This window comes from Polistes fuscatus, unplaced genomic scaffold (assembly GCF_010416935.1).
Source record: "Polistes fuscatus isolate 324 unplaced genomic scaffold, CU_Pfus_HIC Scaffold5, whole genome shotgun sequence".
NCBI classification, from domain to species: Eukaryota; Metazoa; Arthropoda; class Insecta; order Hymenoptera; family Vespidae; genus Polistes; species Polistes fuscatus.
This window is the reverse complement of record NW_025113129.1, coordinates 3,992,667-4,013,154: the sequence shown is the minus strand read 5'-3', so window position 1 is coordinate 4,013,154 and position 20,488 is coordinate 3,992,667. Positions and strand designations below refer to the sequence as shown.

Below are 20,488 nucleotides of genomic sequence, written 5' to 3'. Positions count from 1 at the left end.
TAATTTATATAAATGTATAAGATTAAAAATTTGTTCGAGGTTCTCAATTCCTTGAATAGCCGTGATCGTCTAGTGGTTAGGACCCTACGTTGTGGCCGTAGTAACCCAGGTTCGAATCCTGGTCACGGCAAAGGGATTTTTTTTACAAATAAAAATAAAAATAATTACAGAAGATACCTATATTTCTTATCACATTAAAAATGTATATTTTGAACTTAAAACTTTTCTCTCGGGTTATTTAAAATTGTCAATATTTATTTGTGGAATGTATACGATAGGATTAGGATAGAGGTAACTTTTCTCTGTGACAAATATTTTAGGCTTTATTAATACCGTTATATATATGTTAACGCATATTCTATTGAATAGGACATCGAACTGCATATACGTTTAGATCCATTCGAAAAAATCGCACGTTATGTATATGAGGCATTGGTGCTGATATGAATAATGAAGCCTCTCTTTTGTGTTGTTAAAATATTCTTTCTCTTTTTTTTAAATTTTTTTTCTTTGCAAAAGAAGATTTCCAAAATAATCGGAGTAAGACAAACGAAAAGAAATGAAAAGAAACAAAAAGGAAGAGTGAGAAAATTGAAAAAATCATCGAGATGCGTTATCATCGATAATCGACAAATTTCAATTGAAAATGATTCTTTCGAAAGATTTTGAGAACCACTGAGGTGTACGGTAAAGTTGTAGAGCGGGGCCGTAAGTTGGTTGGAGTAGGGGGGGATAGGTAAGTGAAGAGGGGTCGAAGGCAGGAGCGGGGGTGGATCGTATTCGTCGCGGGAAGGTAAACCGGCGACGTTCTCCGGAAGAGTGCCGCAGTCTCCTTTGACGCGTATACTTTGCTGGTTTGTGGATATTGCAACGCGTGACTGTTACTTTTGGTTCGTAGTTTTGCTTGAAAAAGAAGGAAGCAACGAAGAATAAAGCAGCTGTGAGGAATATATACCTATATGACGACGACAACAGGAGGGGAACTACTTGCTTTATCTATGCGTGAATAATCAGTGTTTGCGATCTTCTTTAGAAAAAGCGTATAATTAAAAAAAAATACAATTATAGCAAAGTAATATTTCTCGTGATACTAATATAAAAAACGATATGTTACGCGGTTGAAAACTGAACCGAATAATTTTTCGATCGCGTGTTACCTGCGTAAGAACGACGACGACGACGACGACGACGACGACAGAGACAACAGGGACGAAAGGTGGCGGCGGCGTCGGCGGAAGAAGAAAATGCAGGCACGATACGTCGTGGCAGGTGAGGTAGAAAATGCTTCTAAACTATATTGAATAGTAACAGGTATTTCTAAATTGTCAGATCCTTTCTACCTACTGTGTGAATAGTCCTTTTCCTTTTCTGCCTATTCTATTCTTTTCTTTTCTTTTCTTTTTTTCCTTATTCAATAGGAACGTCTTTCCTGTGAATGCTTTCGTCCAGGTAGATATTACACATCGTACCGTGCACCTTTCCCCCCTCCCCTTTGCACTCTTTCCATGCCTTCACTCTCACCATTTTGTCGAACCTTCCTTTTCTTGCGTTCGAATACGACGCGCGTAAAATTTTGACGTATTCCTGGCGTGCGTGCATGCGTGCGAAGGATTTTTTCTCGATCCGATTGATTTGATCACAATTCACCTAAGGTATTTCGTTTTTAACCGATATGTACGGTCAACGAACTCGATCTATAGCGATTTATTGGTTTTTATTGTTTTTTATTGTTTCTTGTTGTTTCTTATTGTCCTTTTATATACGAAAAAAAAAATCGTACAAGATTTTGTTTGATATTTAATTGTTATTCGAATGAAATTTCCTTCGTTATTCACATCGATCGGTTTAATGCATACTCTACATATGCTAATAATCAATGCATTATACATATATGCATAACTTATCACATACGCTCGATGTTCCGCCCTATCTTAACGTTTTCAATACGAAAAACTGTTTTATGTCAAATTTATTGACATAAATGATATTCGCGTCATTGAATGAAATTCTTCTTTGGAATTATTTCATTATGTATATTTTTGCAATTATTATGAGCTAAAAAATGATGCAATCAAATAAATACCATCTTGGAAAGTAACTGAGAAAACTTGCTTGGACAGCGTAGAATCGTTTGGACGATCTTTCATTGAAATCTCCTCGGTGACTTAATTGTAAAGCTTCTTCTAGCGAATTATCGATCGTTTAAATGTGACGGAAAGTTTGGAAAAGAAAATATATTTGATGAATAACGTACGATTTCTACATTGATAGATGATGATTCATTTGTGAGGGCAATTATGATAGTGGGCTAAGTAATAGACACTATTGGATATTATGAAATATAACGAATAACAATTAAAATAATATATAGATATATAATATATCACATTACTTGTAACAATAATGTACAAAATATAATATGTATCGAAATATAAAGAATATCGGATAATAAGTTTTCATTATGAAACGTCGTTGAAATATTGTTTAAGGCAAGTGCTCGTCGATCTCTTGAAATGTAGCTCAAATTTGTCGTTTATTGATTCGTTTCTTATAATAACGATTTGAACAATTTGAAAGTAGAGATAGATTATTTGTACTATTTGAAGTTATTGTGCTGTACGTGGTGTAGGTATTACATACGCGTATGTACGTTCGACATATTTACAGGCAGGAAACTGGAAAGTTTCTTTCGATCACGCGATAGGCTGCGTTCACAGTCCGTCGAACTCGGTAGATATCGATTGTTGTAAATCTTGTAACAGCGTCGTCTTTCCTTGGATGAACCTCGTCGTCGTCATCGTCGTCGTCGTCATCGTCGTCGTCGTCATGCTTTGTACTTTCATACTTTATGAGCTCTTTAGTTGGCTTTTTAAGAAATTTTCACGAGTCCAAATTATTCTCCAATTTCAACCGGGCGAACCAGCAACTCGAGACGATTTTCCGCATATTTGCTGATTCAAGCGTAAAATCCGTTCTTTAATTGATTAATTCTTGAATTCCCGTAAACAGAGAGTGTTCGTAAACTTTCGTATTATATTATAGGAAAACTTCCATATAGTACTGTATGTAATAGTACTACATACGTAACTCAATAACGTACAATATGCAACCGAGAGAGTATTACTTATTTCGCCCGCCTAGGTAATTGCGCGAGAATGAATTATCTTCACCGAACCGAAGAATCCTTGACAACAAGGATTATTACAATCCTTTCAGTCATTTATTCTTCTTAGACATAGAGATACATATTTCAAATGTCATATTGGTCAATATTATCATGATAATATTCATCGAAACCGAGATACCTCGCGATTAAATAGGACTAATATCGATGATAATTAGTGTTACCTCTTCCTGGAAATTTGCAATGAACGTTCAATTGATTTTATCTTAGACTCGTTAGATAACTTCTTTTTTACCTTAACCGCATTCTTTAACGAAGTAATTGAGAAACTCACAAAGGTATTTTGGTATTTCGAAAGGAAATACCAAATAAAATAAAAATGTCTCATATAATACAATAATAAAAATGCTATATTAATATAGCAATCGTGTAAACTTGTCTTACAATTCGAAATAAAATGAATGAAAATTCTGTCGGAACTTCCGAAATTTTCGGAATTTCTGAAATTGCGAGCATAGAATTCGATGGTAAGTCGATTGTAGACTTTTTTCGTTAAATTTTCGAGGACTATTTGGTTAAATTTCTTGAGGATACAGGTAGAAGCCATGTTGCTGTGTTTAGGCAAAGCCGAAAGGCCGCGTCACGCAGCGTGCTCACACAGAGGCTCGCACAAAGGCTCGCACAGAGAACGAACACTAATAAAAAAACGTAAATACACGTAGATAAAAATGCATATGGATATGTACTCTCCTGATGACGAAGAAGGAGGGAGAGAGAGAAAGTAAGAGCTAGTTAATCAACGAGTCTTATTCCTTTTCCATTTTTCTCCTAACGACTCCTAACCGCCTTTTGTTTCTCTCGATCAGCGAAAAAGGAAGCTACTGAATTTTTCGACCATCCAAGAAGAAGTTCTTTAATGTTCGCTCGCGTATTTGCATCTACAAATGACTTCATAAAATTACTGCGCTTTTTTCTTTTTTGCCAATTTAATAGGGAAAAAAGAAAAACTATTATATATTATCCACGATTTACATCCTGGACAATTAACTTTTATTCCTGTATTTCCGTACATAATGTTATACCGGGTAGAGGTTTGTTTTGCGCGAAAGGACGAATTGTAGATTTTCTATCCTATCATATTTCTATCATACCGATTATGGGCCCACCATTATTCTACATCTTCATATTAAATAATGAGTTGTTCCAATTGATACAGCGAAACGTTTTCCGTTTAATCTTTCTTTGGAGAAGAAATTCATGGAAACATGAACACCCCATCACAGGATGCGTGACAACAAGGTCATTCATTGTAGACATGTGTTCTATGTCGGAGTCAATGATTACCAAGAAATGTTCCTTTTCTTTGAGAGTTGTATTTTTTTATTTGAAAAGTTAAGAATTTGAACGGAAAGCTTGTTAAAACACGGTTCTTGTTAAAAGGCTCGATTATTATTTGAAAAATATTATATTATTTAATCTCGTTTCTATGTTTTTTCTTTTGTCCATATCTTTTTTTTTGTTCTCATGGGAAAGTGGAAAGTAAAGCGGTGAAAATCATTGAATGAAGAGTACTAGTGTAGACCTTGCTATTGACACTTGCCAGATCTGCATCAAGCACTCGAGTGCTTTCGTCTCGTATAGTATACGTACCACTCTTACAATGAAAAACAATCGGTCTTTCTCTCTCTCTCTCTCTCTCTCTCTCTCTTTCTTTCTTTTTTTCTTTACGTTTATCCGCCTTCCTCCTTCTCGAATCGCTTTTGACCTGATCGTGAGAAAGATCTCTAGTCTCTTCTTATCTTCCTCGAAAGTGGCACTACAAAATTTCTATAGATTAAACGAAATATAATTCGAAATGGAATATAATTCCAACCAGCTATTAGGTGGATCAATAATAAATACCTTAATTATGTCTGCATGAAACTAAATACACGGTTTATCCCAAAAAATGATGAATTTATTTATAAGTAGTGTGATAGCAAAACAACCTTGTGAAAAGTATATTTTCATGTATATTTCAATATTTATCATATATAATATAATATAATTACTTACAATTTGATTATTTCATTATTGTAATATTCTTCAATGATATATTCGTATTGTTTCCTACTAGTCCTCTTCCTTTAATTATTAGAAATTAGTAGAAATTTGGGAAGAAAAAATAACGAATAAAGAAAATTCTCTCGTTGAATTACTGCTTGAAAGATATTTTAGCTAGAGATAACAAAGAACGTAGGGAGAAGAAGCCATAAAAAAGGCGTGCAAAGCTTTCCGTAGCTTCGCTATTCGCTATTCGCTATTCGCTATTCCTATTATATCTTTTCGATATAATGAATAATCGATATCATATACGATCAACAAAAATGGTTCTTTCCTAATGTTAGAATTTAGTGACGATCAATGAAACGGCAAATCACCCTCGCTCACTAGTCATTTCTCCTCCGTTATTATCGATTATGGTAGCGTATAACGGCTTATCCTACCTGAACAGCTCGTTCCTTGAGTCTACCTAATTATGAAATAATACGTTCGTAAATATGATAATACTGAAATAACTTTGATTTTTTTTGTTCGCATGACATTTCTAACAACTATTTGACGTATTACTCTTACCGTTGTTGCGCTTTCACCGTTCATCTCATTACGCAAGTCGACTATACGATTACCTTGTGAAATTAACGCGGGTGAAATTAATCTTGTTAGCGTAGAAGCGAGACATAGAGGAATTGAGTGATGCTGCACTCAGACACGCTCTTACTACCAATATATTATTATTCTATTACTCGGTAGCTGATAAAAAGCCTAACGAAAAGAGTGATTAAAATAAAGAATAAAAAAAGTAACCCTATCAATTCCTCCAATTTCACCACCTTTATTGATTAAGAACGTTGAAGCATTGAAAACCCGTGAGAACCACTGTCGAAATGAATGGAAGATCCATTCACTGATTCATAAACCGATCAAAGAACCGGTATTTTACATTCTCATAGAAATTTTCTTCCATCTAAATGGGGGCGTATCCCGGAAGGTAAGATTCAAACAAGTCTTCTACCTCGAAATTTCAAAAATAACAATTAAGCTTAACTTATGCTAGTAAATTGCTTTACGATAGACTTTATCGATTTGTGAGTATATTTTTTTCCTTTTATTTCAGTAGTAACATTTCAGCAGAGAACATTTAGCAAGCATTGTTTACCAAGTTGTCACGAATGCACAAATTTTCGTAATCCCATCTGTATAGTATGTATGTATATAGAAGCTCGTTCTCGTACGAACACGATTCTATAACAACGAATATATCGGCATAAATAAATCCCGAATATTGGCACAAGGGCGTCGGCACATGAGCCAGTTTTGCTTACGTTTCAAAATTAAAAAAATGAAAGTATGGAGCAGAATTTACTTGAATTTTTTTCATTGTATCAACACTTTATATTTTTGTTCATTTGCCGTAATATGCGACACAATTTCTCTACGGGTCGAGCTTCATTCGAACGGAGAGTTCGATGCTTCTAGGTGCTCGAGTCATATCTTCGAGTCATGTCAAGCATTTGTCGACATTTCTTGATCCGATCGATTAACGCGTGGCATAACTTTGGTCCTGACTTTTTCGGACACCCATATACTATAGTGTATATAATTGTACTCTCCCTCTCTCTCCCTCTCTCTCTCTCTCTCTCACTCTCTCTCTCTTGCCTACTACTTCCTTTGGTTACCCATCCATTTTACTAACCGTGCCCACGTTGTTTGACTTTGACTTGATTTGACTTGATCTTTGTATTTTATTAATAATATATATATATATTTTATATGCAGAAACGCTACATACGTTGTTCGGACCATACATGTGCATACTGCTTACCTATTGCACATAGTTATACAAAGTCTTATTGTTTCCAGCAGTAAGTGTTTTGTATGCTAGACAGGTGATGTCGTTCCTCCCATGACCATCCTTGAACGTATCGCGTGCGCTCATGCGAAAAGGATACGGAAACTCAAACGCTCACACGTTATGAATCATGATTACGGAACGTCGTTTTCGATGTGTGCCTTCGGACCCGATGACTCATATCTTCTATACATCTTCTATCTCTCTTTTATAACAAATAGATATATTTTCATAAATATATATACATTTTCTTTTTTTTATCCTAAAGCTCTAAGATTTTGTAAAGAAGATTGTTCAAATATTATGATAATAAACTAATTATAGTGTGAGCAGAAAAGCGGATCGTTAACTTTAGGGGGGCTAACACCTGACGCAACCCTAACACCAATGAACCTAAATTAATCCAAGTTAGGGTTTGTCGTGGCGACTCATTCATATTCGATATTTTATTCAAATCCAGTAGCGACGTAAAGCAATGGTTGAAACTAGTAGTGCACGAACCGCGATTCGTTTTCAAATTCTTGCGGTCCGTAAGAAATGTCGTTTGCAACGACGTGTCGTAACGAAGCCTACTAATGGTTACAGTCATTTAAATCTAAGATAAAGGTTAATTAAATTATTGTAAAATTTGATAATCACCTAATTTTGTTCACTGTTTATATTACTTTTCCATATAAATTCAATAATATTGTTGCGAGAAAACTCGCAATAGGAATTTATTTCAACAAAAAATGCATTATAACCGGTTTAGACTATAGGAAGTTTCTTTCGGTTTCCATTTTGTTATCATTTATCTCTATGGCGTGACTCAAACGTTCTCTATGCGGTATATCGAAAGGCTCGTCGTACTTGGAAGACAACGATCTTTGATCATATACGTTAGTGTGCGTCTATTGGTCATGGCAGAGGAAGACCCGTTACGTCAAACCCAAATGGGGTACTTGGCTTTTCCCTCTCCACGCTTCTCGCTATACCTTCTTGTTGCATGAATATTTGCATAACAAGATGGCCATTTGTGTGCTCCAATTAGTGGTTTTTCAAGATTTGGATAACATTAGATAATACGTTTTGTTGTAGTATTGACCAGCCTATTGGTGATCACACACGAAGCACCACAGGACGTTCGTCGAAAGGATGCCGAAGATCATCCGAGAGAGGCATACTTTAATGGTTCATCTTTTCTCAAATTAAATTCCTTCGTCTCCGTGCACAGGCATAGCGGCTTGAGTTTTCGAACTTGCGAAGGTGGGAGACTCTTTGTTCAAAGGTACAAAGACGACTCCATAAGTCTCGAGGTCACCCACGATGGACTCCTCTTCGTTGCCATCGTAAATCAACAGGTTTACGAAGCAAGGCTTAACGCCAGATTACTGAACAACGCCTGGCATAATGTCAATCTTTTCTTCAGACTTGGAAATCTTACTTTGAGTACAGCTGGGCACACACAGGTTAATATATAACAGGCATTATATTCATTATTATAAAAACATATAAGATACATGTAAGGGTAAGTTTTTGTTGAAAATTGTTTAACGCGTTATTAACGCGTTATTAACGCGTTTAACATATAAACCTCATTTTTCTCATATATTATTACAAACGCAACGTTTATCCGTGACTCGTGCATTTTACTATTCGCAATACATATTCACGATTCTTTTTGAAAAAAGTAACCATTTTGTTTATAGGTTATCGCTAATGCTACATACAACTCTGCAATTTTAACTTTACCCGATTACAATGTTAACAACTCACTGATCGTTGGTGAAAATTTTCGAGGATGTATACTCCAAGGTCCTGGTATACTTTTTAACGAATCTATCAATAATGGAGCTTTATTCGGACCATGTCCATCGGACAGTAAAGGATGTGAGTAGAGCATTATATCGTACGTTTTAGAAACTGCCTTGTCAAACTTACAAATTATTTACGTAAGTAATATGCTTTGAAAGAGAGTTTACCCCTTTGTTACCCCTTTACACTCGGGGCCTTTTATAGCGGCATTGCATTGACCTGTTTTATTCCGTTGACCGAGAGTAACATCTCGAATGCTAAGGGTTAATATGTAAGTAAAAGGATGATGAAACGAAAATAGTACGTCATCGGTACGTCATCGGTACGTCATCGATACACAATTTCCATCTACTTGTTTGTATGAATGCTTAGCCGTTTCCAATCTGTATTATGTAAGAACTGGTTAGTATGTCAGTGTTTAACATTGTGTTGGATATCGTAAAAATAGATGATCACAGTATTATAGAATTCCTACGATTAATATTTATCCAAGAGCGGAATATTCCGCTAGAAATACGTCGTTCGCTTATCAGCATATTTAGAGCTCCGATGCAAATCGGTTAAAAATAGATTTTCTGCTAGATTCAAAAGATATTGTTCGACTTATAAGTATAGTTAAAATTAGTAAAACGTAGGAATTGAATTGATGCACTTTTGTTTTTATCCTTTCTTATTTCACAAGATTTTTCCACAACGTTTTCGTATGTAGTGCATCGTGTAGGCCCTATCGTAGATTTTCTTTTTTACAACTTTCAGGTGGTCCAAATGGCCTTGGAAGTGGCATAGCATCAGCTACAGCTTCCACCATGGACGTTTGCCGCAACGAACCATGCATGATGCATGGTAAATGCGTATCACGACAGGACCGTTACGAGTGTCACTGTTACGCACGATATTCCGGCAACAACTGTCAAATCGATAATGGTAGATCACAATAATAAATATGCTATAAGAATTTGTCCACACTAACAGAAACAGAATGGATAAAAAAAAAAGCAATAGAAACCGTGAGGAATTGCATTCTTGGCCTATAAACATGTTACAGTTCATTACATTTCATATTTTTTATCAAGTAGCATGACACCTACGTGTTAAAGCACGCATGTCCTATTTACCTCGTACTAATGTATGATAGAAATTGTTTATAAAATTGTTTATAAAATTGATTTTTCTAAACAACTTTATTGAATAGCTCGTAAATATGCATGCGTAGTATATAGCGATTTCGCTATTACAATATTTCCAAGTATTATATGTTACATACCATAGTAGTAGGCTTTATATAAGAACGTAAAAAACGTAAGATGAGATTTTGTTATTTATCAAATTAATCCAAATTATATATTAGCTCAGTTAAATGTAATCGTTGATAATTCAGATTCTATCTAAGAACTATAATATTTTGTATACAATTGCCAGGAAAATTCGAAAATCCGATTTAAGCACACAAATGATTTTATAATAAATAACAATCTATATAAATAATTTCGTACATTTGTGTAAATTGGCACGAACTTTTCGGGCAAGCCAATGTTTCTAATAACATTCTCATTATTCTTTGAAATTGATTGAACAAATATTTTTGTATGTCCGCCATTCTGTAGGTCCGCCATGCTTGGGTAATCCGTGCCGGAACGGTGGAATCTGTATCGAAGATAAAAAGGGTGACTTCGCATGCAACTGTCAGCCCGGATACACAGGTGCATCCTGCGAGTCGCAATTAGGTGTCCGACTTTGCGAAGAAAGTCCTTGCAAAAATAACGGTGTTTGTTTAGCGCTCGCGGACAACGAATACAAATGCGAATGTTTACCAGGATGGGCAGGAAAAAATTGTGAGACTAACATCAACGAGTGTTCGTCTTATCCTTGCAAACACGGTGGACGTTGTATAGATGGGATCAATAACTACACCTGCATATGCGATAGAACGGGGTACCTTTTTAGTACCTTTACAGTTTATAAGAAAACGATCACATTATGGATTACCTCGGCATCTCTTTTTAATAAATAATAATTGTCGAGTAACTGTACCCTGGCGCAAGCAACCCTGCGTTATCGCCCAAAAGAAAATCAAAATAAAATAAAAAAGAAAACAAGAAATAGAAGCATGTGAACGTTTTCGTATGATAGGGCTCAACTGTAGCCAGATAATATGTAAAATATGTAAAATATATAAAATATATGAAATCGTATTCTCAAATTGTGTCTGTTCACAGATATGAAGGATCAAATTGCCAGATAGACATCGACGAATGCCTCGCAAAACCATGTCTTAACAACGGCGTATGTTACGATAATTACGGTGGCTATATGTGTCACTGTCCAGGCGGCTTCGAGGGCCAGAATTGTGAGCTAAACTTGAACGAGTGTCTGACAAATCCATGCGCGAACGGAGGTGAATGCGTCGACGACGTTGGCTCCTATCACTGCGTCTGTCCAGCCGGTTACACTGGTCGTCATTGTGATTCAAGGAGTACTTGTGAAATTGATCCGTGTCCATCGAACAGTATCTGCGTCAGGGATTCCCACGGAGAACAGTGCGTTTGCAATCCTGGTTATATGGGTATTCCACCAAATTGTACTATCAACTATTGCGCTAGTAATCCTTGCGTTAATGGTGGCACATGTATCAGTACTAAGGATGGATACAACTGCACTTGTACGCCCGAATGGAAAGGTAATTAGTCGACGAACGATAATTCTTATTTCTCTCGCTTATGCATCGATTCGACATTTCATTTATTTTTCATCGCAAATCATATTCTTACCACCAATTGCTTGTTCGTCCGGATGTTTGCTTTTAAAATGTTCTTTTTTTGCAATCTATTCAGAAATATTGGCAAATACTTATCTATGTACAAGTTTTATTAACTTGTTTTATGTTTCTTTACTTGGTTTCGTCCTTTATTCTCTCTTCTTCTTGCATAAAATACAATCTGGGTGTAAATCGTCTAGTGTGTTTTTTCCTTACCTCGTGGTACGTGTCGATTTGTCAGGTGCTACATGTTCAACATCAGTTTCGGATTGGTGTACAATATGTCATAATGGTGGTACATGCATTGAAACAGTTTATGGCATCATGTGCCAGTGTCCACGATTTTGGACAGGAACTCAATGCAAAGAACAGATTACCTGTCGTAATCTACCTTGCAAACAGGCTTCTGCTTGCCACGATTATGTGAGTGTGATTTATTGACATTTTGCTTATGTTAATGTGCGATACTGACCACTCCTATGTACATATCACATGTAAGCTTTCTTTGCTTTATATTGTATTACTCGTTTTATCGTGAAAACAGCTGGGAGGGTATTATTGCACCTGTGAACCAGGATGGACAGGACCAGAGTGTTCGATTGACATGGACGAATGCTCTAGCGATCCTTGCCGAAATGGTGGTATATGCATCGATCAACCCAACAATTATTACTGCCAATGTTTGCCTGGTTACACTGGTACAATCTGTTCTTTTTTTCTTCCGTTTTTGTTCTCACCTTTTCTCCTTTGGAATAATTCGTAATATAATGTATATGTCAAATGTATAATACATATATATACATAGATATATATTAAAATGTAATATTACAAATAGGAAAGAATTGCACGATCAACGTGGACGAATGTCTTTCGCAACCCTGTCAAAATGGCGGCACGTGCATCGACCGAGTAAACGAATACACGTGTAATTGTACGAAAGATTTCATGGGCCAACATTGTGAAGAAGAATTCGATGCTTGTTCCTTAAATCCTTGTCAAAATAATGGAAGTTGTACATTAATACCAAGATCAAGACGAGAATTCGTTTGCGAATGCCCGAGAGGATTCGAAGGTAAAGTCTGTGACATAAACGTAGATGATTGCGTAGACGTGATATGTCCAGATGACAAGGTATGCGTCGACGGTATCGACAGTCATGAATGCAAATGCCGCGAAGGATACAGAGATCCAAATTGCACTCTTATCGTTTATCACTGTGCTAGAAACCCGTGTAACAATGGAACTTGCATCGATCTAGGAGACGACGGATTCGAATGCAAATGTCACCCTGGTTTTCAAGGTACTTACCTTTGTGTCCAATTAAATTGTCAAAGTTTTTGAATGTTTAAGTTTTAAAATGAAATGTTAGATTTACTGTTAATTTCAGGTTCATTCTGCGATCAAGATATCAATGAATGTGAGATTAAAGGTAACTCTTTGTGTAACAACGGTATATGCTGGAATACCGAAGGAAGTTACAAATGTTTCTGCATACCCGGCTTCTCCGGTGATTACTGTGACATTGATATTGACGAATGTCTGGGGGGGCCTTGCTTAAATAATGCAACCTGCATCGATCGAATCAATACGTTCGAATGTAAGTGTCCACCTGGTTACTCCGGGAAGATATGCGACATAGATGTGAACGAGTGCGAAAGTGATCCTTGCTTGAACGGTGCAACGTGTATAGATGAAGTAGCAGCTTACACTTGTAATTGTGCACCTGGTTTTCGTGGAATTAATTGTGAAATCAATATCGACGATTGCGAACCACTGCCGTGTTTCAATTACGGCAGATGCATGGACGGTGTCAATGATTATACGTGTGATTGTACTGACACTGGTTTTGAAGGATCCAGATGTGAAATAAACATAGACGATTGTCTATCCGCTCCTTGTGTCAACGATGCCATTTGCATCGACGATATTAAGAATTACAAATGCCAATGTTATCCTGGTTACACCGGGAAAAACTGTGAAATAGATATAAATGAATGCGAAAGTTCACCCTGTCAATTTAACGGTACTTGCCTCGAAAGATCCAATAAAGAACTGTACAAAAGCGAGGCGTTCAATTTACCTTCTATATTCACACAAGACTTCAGTTATGCTAATGCCAGTGGGTTGGTAGTATTCCTTCTTAATTATATTATATTTATATAAACCCAAATTAACTTAAATAAACTCAAATTAACTGATTATTTTCTTTGTTTAGATACGAATGTTTATGCGTGCAAGGAGTAATTGGTAAAAATTGCGAAGTAAACATAAACGAATGCGAGAGTAATCCTTGCCTAGCTGGTAGCTGCATCGATCGCATCGGTGGATTTACATGCGAATGTGACGAAGGTTTCGAAGGTGATCACTGTCAGCATGATATCGACGAATGCAAAAGATACACTCCTTGCGTCCACGGTGTCTGTACTGATGGTAGAGCTGATTATTTTTGCACTTGCGAACCGGAATATGGCGGAAAAAATTGTTCCGTTGAATTAACGGGCTGCATGGGTAATGCCTGTCAAAATAACGGTACTTGTTGGCCATATCTCGTCGACGAAAAGATACACAGATTCAACTGTACCTGTCCAAATGGTTTCCACGGTGAAATATGTAATTATGTAAGTAAGGCTTACGCGAGAATCAGTTACATGTACGGAGAGAATAATTGACAAAATTCGGCCTACGCGTTCGCGTTCGCATAGTTCAAATCTATTTTATTCGATCTTTTTATTTCGTCGATCATATTTAATGCGCACGCACGCACGCACGCACACGCGCATCATAGATTTTTTATTTTGTTCGTACATGTAAAAGGTAGATCATTTGCGATAACGTTAGCAGCACCCTATTAATATAAGTTATTCATACTTGTTGCACAATGTTTTCGAAAAAGAGAAAGGTACGTAAGGTGCTGATCTTTATTTAAATGAATAAATCTTGTGTATTGAAAAATAGACATGTGGCTTACAAGTATGTCATTATTTTCCAGGTGACTACCATGTCGTTGAACGGTAGTTCGTATGTTCTGGTCAACACTACTCGCGAGGAAGGATACGACATTCAATTTCGTTTTCGAACAACGCTACCGAATGGTTTGTTGGCTATTGGCAAAGGTTTAACATTTTACATTCTTGAACTCGTTAATGGAAAACTCAATTTACATTCGAGCCTGTTGAATAAATGGGAAGGCGTTTTCATCGGTAGTGGATTAAACAATTCATCGTGGCAAAAAGTTTTCGTAGCTATCAATACAACGCATTTGGTTTTATCGGCCAACGAAGAACAAACGATATATCCAATTAGTCTGAACGAAGGATCTAACTCAAATCACACTTCTTTCCCAATGACATACGTTGGTGGTACTATTTACTCTCTTCGAGGACTTACACATGGTCCGGCTTTTTTTATAGGCTGTACCGAGGACGTCGTTATTAATGGAGAATGGGTGATTAATTCAAATGAAAAGCTTAATTGCTTAAAATCAATGTTTTATTTGTGGCAAACTTACCTATAATAGAGATATCCTGTTGTACTTTTAGGTCTATTCGGGAACAACGTCTAAGACAGTGTACATGGAAGGTATCGAGCCGGGGTGTCCACGTGAAGAACAATGCGAACCAAATCCGTGTAAAAACGGGGGTCATTGTACAGACGGTTGGCGGGATTTCTCTTGCAAGTGCGAGCGACCGTATTTAGGTCACACGTGCCAGTACAATATGACAGCTGCCACATTTGGTTTTGAGAACATCACTAATGGTTACGTCACAGTTAAAGTTTCCGATATGGCAAGGAAAGCTGTTAGATCGATCGTTGATATTTCGATGTTTATACGGACGAGACAAGATATGGGTGACATATTCTATTTAGGATCTGAACCGGCTCCTCAAATGGATTCCAAGTCTCAAGACAAGACTTATATTGCGGCACAATTGGAAGGAGGAGAATTACTCGTAAGAATCCAATTTAATGGTACCGAGGCCTATACGGTAGGTGGTGTTAAATTAAACGACGGAAACAACCATCTGATCCAAGTTATCAGGAACGTGACGTTGGTCCAAGTTAAGATCAACGGCACCGAATACTTTCGCAAGACCATTAGCGCTTCGGGACAATTAAACGTTACTGTCCTTTATTTGGGAGGTTTACCACAAGCATCCAGATATATAAGACAAGTCGACAGTCGTCAAATGGAAATTCAACAAGTGCCGCAAATTAATTTCAAAGGAATCATACAGGATGTACAAATATCTAATGGCAACGAGATCATGGTTGTGGAATTCTTCCCTTTAAAGGTATTATTATATTATTTCTTAATAATTCATTATTTAAAGGTATCTTCTCTAGAAATATCATTTCATTTATAAATCAATTATTCACTTCTATACAAAGGCAAAAGATATACCTACGCCAACGCAATTCGGCAACGTTACCTTCGACCATGACAAAGTGCTTGAAGGAGTTTTATCCGACAACGTGTGTATTAGCAATCCCTGTAACCACAGTGGTACTTGCCACGTTACCTGGAACGATTTCTGGTGTCAGTGTCCCCGCGGTTATACCGGCAAAACTTGCCAAGAAATGGAATTCTGTCAACTGCAAGATTGTCCAGCAGGTTCCAAGTGTCAGAATCTCGACGACGGGTATGAGTGTATCGCTAATGCTACATTCGATGGCAACGCCACTTTATTCACTTACGTTTACGGTCGAATGGAAATGGAAGAAAGAAACGAGTCCGACACTACTATCGATACTATTCGAATAACATATCGATCGAATACTGGTGGCACTTTGATGCACATGGCATCTCACCTAGGTGATCAACACTTTACGGTGTCCGTTTATAAAGACAATATCACTGTTTCCTGGCGACTAGATGATCAGAATCATGGTATCTTGAGTTTTGGTAAAAATGAACCCGATGGAAATTGGACGTCCATAATACTACGACTAAATAACAATTCCATGGAGTGCACTTATGAAAACAGCAACGACGAAAACGCACCGCAAGTTAGCCCTAATTTTAGCTTTGCACTATGGTATAAATTGTTGTTCAACGGTACAGTAACTTTAGGTGGATTAGGGAATACTTTTTATACTCGTAATGCTTACTTTACTCTGAAAAATAATAATCAAGTTACGAACAGGGAAGCTATTAAACAAAATACTGTTGATTACGTTCTTACTACTGCTACGCCACCTCATCAAATGATATCAGGTATTTGCCTACAATTATTTCTTTTGATTTCAATTATTGTACAAGAAAAAGTATCCAGGAATTCCATTATTTTTCATTCAAAACTTCATTTTATTTATGATAATAGGAGTTATAGGCGATGTCAATAATATTCCAATTAAGTTTATAATCACTATTAACTTTAAAAACAATGCCACTGCAAAAAATAAACTAATGTTTCATATAATTAACTTATATATCCTTATAGGAGAAGCATTTAAAGGTTGCCTGGGCGAAGTGAGAATCGGTAGCATGTTATTGCATTACTTTACTAACGAAGAGGTATACCAAAACGCTAACTTTACACCTTTTGAATACTTATCTCTAAAAAATCATAATTTGAGTAACAATATCGGTTGCCAATTATGTTTCGATCGTATCGATTGTATGAATGACGGTCATTGTCGTGACAAAGCAAATAGCTATGTATGCGAATGTCTAGCAGGCTATGCAGAAGATGATTGTTCTACCAATATCGACGAATGTATCGACAATAAATGCCAAAACAATGCAACTTGCGTCGATGAGATTGCTAATTATAGCTGTATTTGTAACAGTGGCTGGCAGGGTCGGTTGTAAGTAAACCTACACATATATAGGCTAACTAATTTATACCAAGTATGAAATATCTGTGATTTTTTTGTTTTTACATTTACCTCCAAATAACGAAATGTTTCGCGTGTTTTTTTCTCATTTCATCACGAATCATGATTGATTATACTGCAAACAAAATGTCATAATATAATAGTTTCTGATAAAGATTACTGATAATGATTCTCGTATGTCTCTTTTAACTTATCTAGATCTTATCGTTTCTGTTTTAGATGTGACAACGATATTAACGAATGTATCTCGGATCACAGTCCGTGCCAGCATAACGGCGTTTGCGTTAACGAACCTGGATCTTTTCGTTGCGAATGTCCCGATCAATTTGTTGGCAAACATTGCGAACATTTTCGACTGATCACGTGTCAAAGCGAACCTTGCAAAAATGGTTCAACTTGTACAGATATCGTAAATTCAAAAACAGGCGATAATTTCACATGTACTTGCATGTCTGGTTTTGAGGGCACCCAATGCGATCTGCCTTATTGCCAAGTCCAGGAATGTCAAAATGGTGGCACGTGTGATTTGTTAAATCAGGTATTATTGATTTATCTATGTTAATGCTATCTTATAATAAAAGCTCTAATATCTTTTGAGTTCGGTAAAATTTATCGAATTTATTTCAACCACAGACAGATTATCGATTTCTTATCAGATTATGAACATAGTTCTATCAGGCATGACGCATAATTGAGAAATCTTGTGACGTTTTAATGATTTTGTTTGATTTTCTTTTTTTTTCTTTTTTATTTTTTCTAGACTCCTCGATGTATATGTCCCCTTGGTTATACGGGACTTTATTGTGAAATTAATATAGACGATTGTGCACCAGACGCGGATGGTAACGTGCCGTGTAAAAATGATGGTAAATGTTACGACGAGGTGAATGAGTTTACATGCGATTGCTCAGGCACCGGTTATACGGGACTAGATTGTTCTTTAGACGTAAATGAATGTCAAGATCCATTGACTGACTGTGGTTACGGAAAGTGTGAAAACTTACTTGGTACTTATCAATGTATTTGTAATCCTGGATATTGTGGATATAATTGTAGAATGGATGACCCTTGTAAAGAAGTAAGTATTCAATCGTGCTCCTTTTTCATAAATATTTCAACATAATAGATCCGATTTCGTATACTTGTTTTGTTAATAGCATCACTGCAAAAATGGAGGCACGTGTCGGTGCGCAAATGATGGTGAATATCGATGTTTGTGTACTCTAGAGTATACTGGACAAAATTGTACAGAGGTCAGAAAAATGATTACAACTATCTATAATTAATTGTTCATAAAATAACTTTGATTATTTCAATTTGTTCTTGTATTACTTTTTCAATTTTTCAGTCTGGACATCCTCTCGGGAGTCAAGCATTCAATATTGCTATCATCGTAGGACCCATCGTTGGTTGTTTATTTCTAATTGCGGCGGGCTCGCTTATAGCCTTATTTATGATGGCCAGGAAGAAACGTGCCACCCGCGGTACGTACAGTCCGAGTGCTCAGGAATTTAGCAATCCGCGAGTAGAAATGGACAACGTAATGAAACCTCCACCGGAGGAAAGACTGATTTGAAGAGCTTATATGATTCGATGATAATAATAAGTAATCAGCATTGTACGCAACCTAGTCTATCGAGTGCGTAAGTCGTTATTATTACATTTACTAAAGGAATTGGATGATAACGCGAATCTTCAAGTGGCATATCATCAAACGTTTCATTGCGTTTTCTAGTCTATGCTGCTTAATTATTTCATTGGTAATTAATATCATGCTATAGTGGTATAAACATGTTGAAATCCTTCATAAGCTGTTAAACGTAAAAAAAGAGAAAAGAGAAAAGAAACAAACAGAATACAAAAATACAAAGTCACTTCTCATTGAAGTTATAAGAAAAGTACAAAAGAATACGAAAGCAAGAAAAACATACAAAAATGAGACAAAGAAGAAATAGGAAGAGAAAGGCGCGATATTTAAAGGTGTGCAGTATTTTACAACTTACATATTAATTTAGTTTATGCAGTGTGTTGTTATAAATATATTACTGAAATTAGATTTTTTAACAAGAAGATAGAACTCACGACGATACAAGTACAACAAGTGACAAAGAGATTGTAATAGTCAAACTGTATAATCATTGTTAATATTGGAAACTTTAAATGTAAATTCCCTTTAAAATAATGAAGAGCCTTGCTTTTCATTCTTTTGGTATTTTTCTATTTGTTCGAAGATAATGTATGATAAATATCACACAAAGTGTACTTAAAGCTGTAATAAGTGTCCTTACTATGTAAGCGATACATAATTGCAGCATTCAAATAACGAAACCCGTCCATATATTAGTGCCTAAATTATTATAAATAAATATAGAAATTTTGAAATTTTTTGACATTGGATATGTACCAACATTGGTCAAAGTAGAATATAAGCGTAAATGAATAACAAGAATATGAAAACATTTGGCGAAAGCTGCTTCGCTATGTTATCACATCTGTTAATTTTATGTAAATAAAAAATAGTTTATAAGTAATAAAATTTATTAATGGTTTTGTTAATAGGATTTTATATGAATTAATACTGTATTTAAAAAATTAACATAGTATTTTAACAAAAAATGTACTCTTTGGTATGTAATATTACTACTGTGACCAAAGTAATGGCGAGAATTAACTCGACCAAGAATGCGTTCAAAATACTTATTAAATAATAAACTATTTATTAGGTTTATGAAAGATTCTGTCCGACAATGTCATTCCGTTTTGTCTGTCCAGAGTAGTTGTGTCTCTTTTTACAATTGTATTTCTACATATGTGCTTTTCTAAATTTACTGAAACAATAGTTTCATCATCTCAGTATTAGGCATTTAGCGTATTGATAATGTATTATTTTGTTTTAATTTAAAAAATAGACAGAACTTTCCAGTAGACACTTAATGCACGTGTAAGAGAATCATCGGTATGATATACTGCGCATTTTAGACATGACACAACATGGCAAATGGTAATCTTTATATATATACATATAAATTCCATGAAAAGTCTTGATAATATATAATACTATCTATCTACTATTATACTAATACTA

General features: G+C 35.9%; 1 protein-coding gene and 1 non-coding gene across 3 annotated transcripts; both read left to right on the top strand.

Annotated features, from left to right (window-relative positions):
• Nucleotides 1–58: 58 nt before the first annotated feature.
• Trnah-gug lies at nucleotides 59–130 on the top strand. Its single transcript has one exon. It is a non-coding gene; the product is annotated as a tRNA-His (tRNA).
• Nucleotides 131–771: 641 nt separating this feature from the next.
• Nucleotides 772–19,339, top strand: LOC122521854 (protein crumbs). 2 transcript variants are annotated; one of them, XM_043642559.1, is made up of 19 exons: nucleotides 772–1,269; nucleotides 8,094–8,464; nucleotides 8,705–8,885; nucleotides 9,567–9,734; nucleotides 10,415–10,742; nucleotides 11,027–11,487; nucleotides 11,807–11,988; nucleotides 12,110–12,263; nucleotides 12,401–12,865; nucleotides 12,953–13,688; nucleotides 13,781–14,183; nucleotides 14,555–15,010; nucleotides 15,105–15,857; nucleotides 15,955–16,780; nucleotides 17,007–17,373; nucleotides 17,623–17,941; nucleotides 18,164–18,481; nucleotides 18,561–18,656; nucleotides 18,752–19,339. In XM_043642559.1, the coding sequence occupies exons 1-19, from the start codon at nucleotides 1,245–1,247 to the stop codon at nucleotides 18,977–18,979; spliced, it is 6,837 nt and encodes a 2,278-aa protein (XP_043498494.1). In that variant the 5' UTR covers nucleotides 772–1,244; the 3' UTR covers nucleotides 18,980–19,339. The 2 variants fall into 2 exon arrangements, with proteins under 2 accessions (XP_043498494.1, XP_043498496.1); XM_043642561.1 differs by lacking the exons at nucleotides 11,807–11,988; nucleotides 12,110–12,263.
• Nucleotides 19,340–20,488: the final 1,149 nt, after the last annotated feature.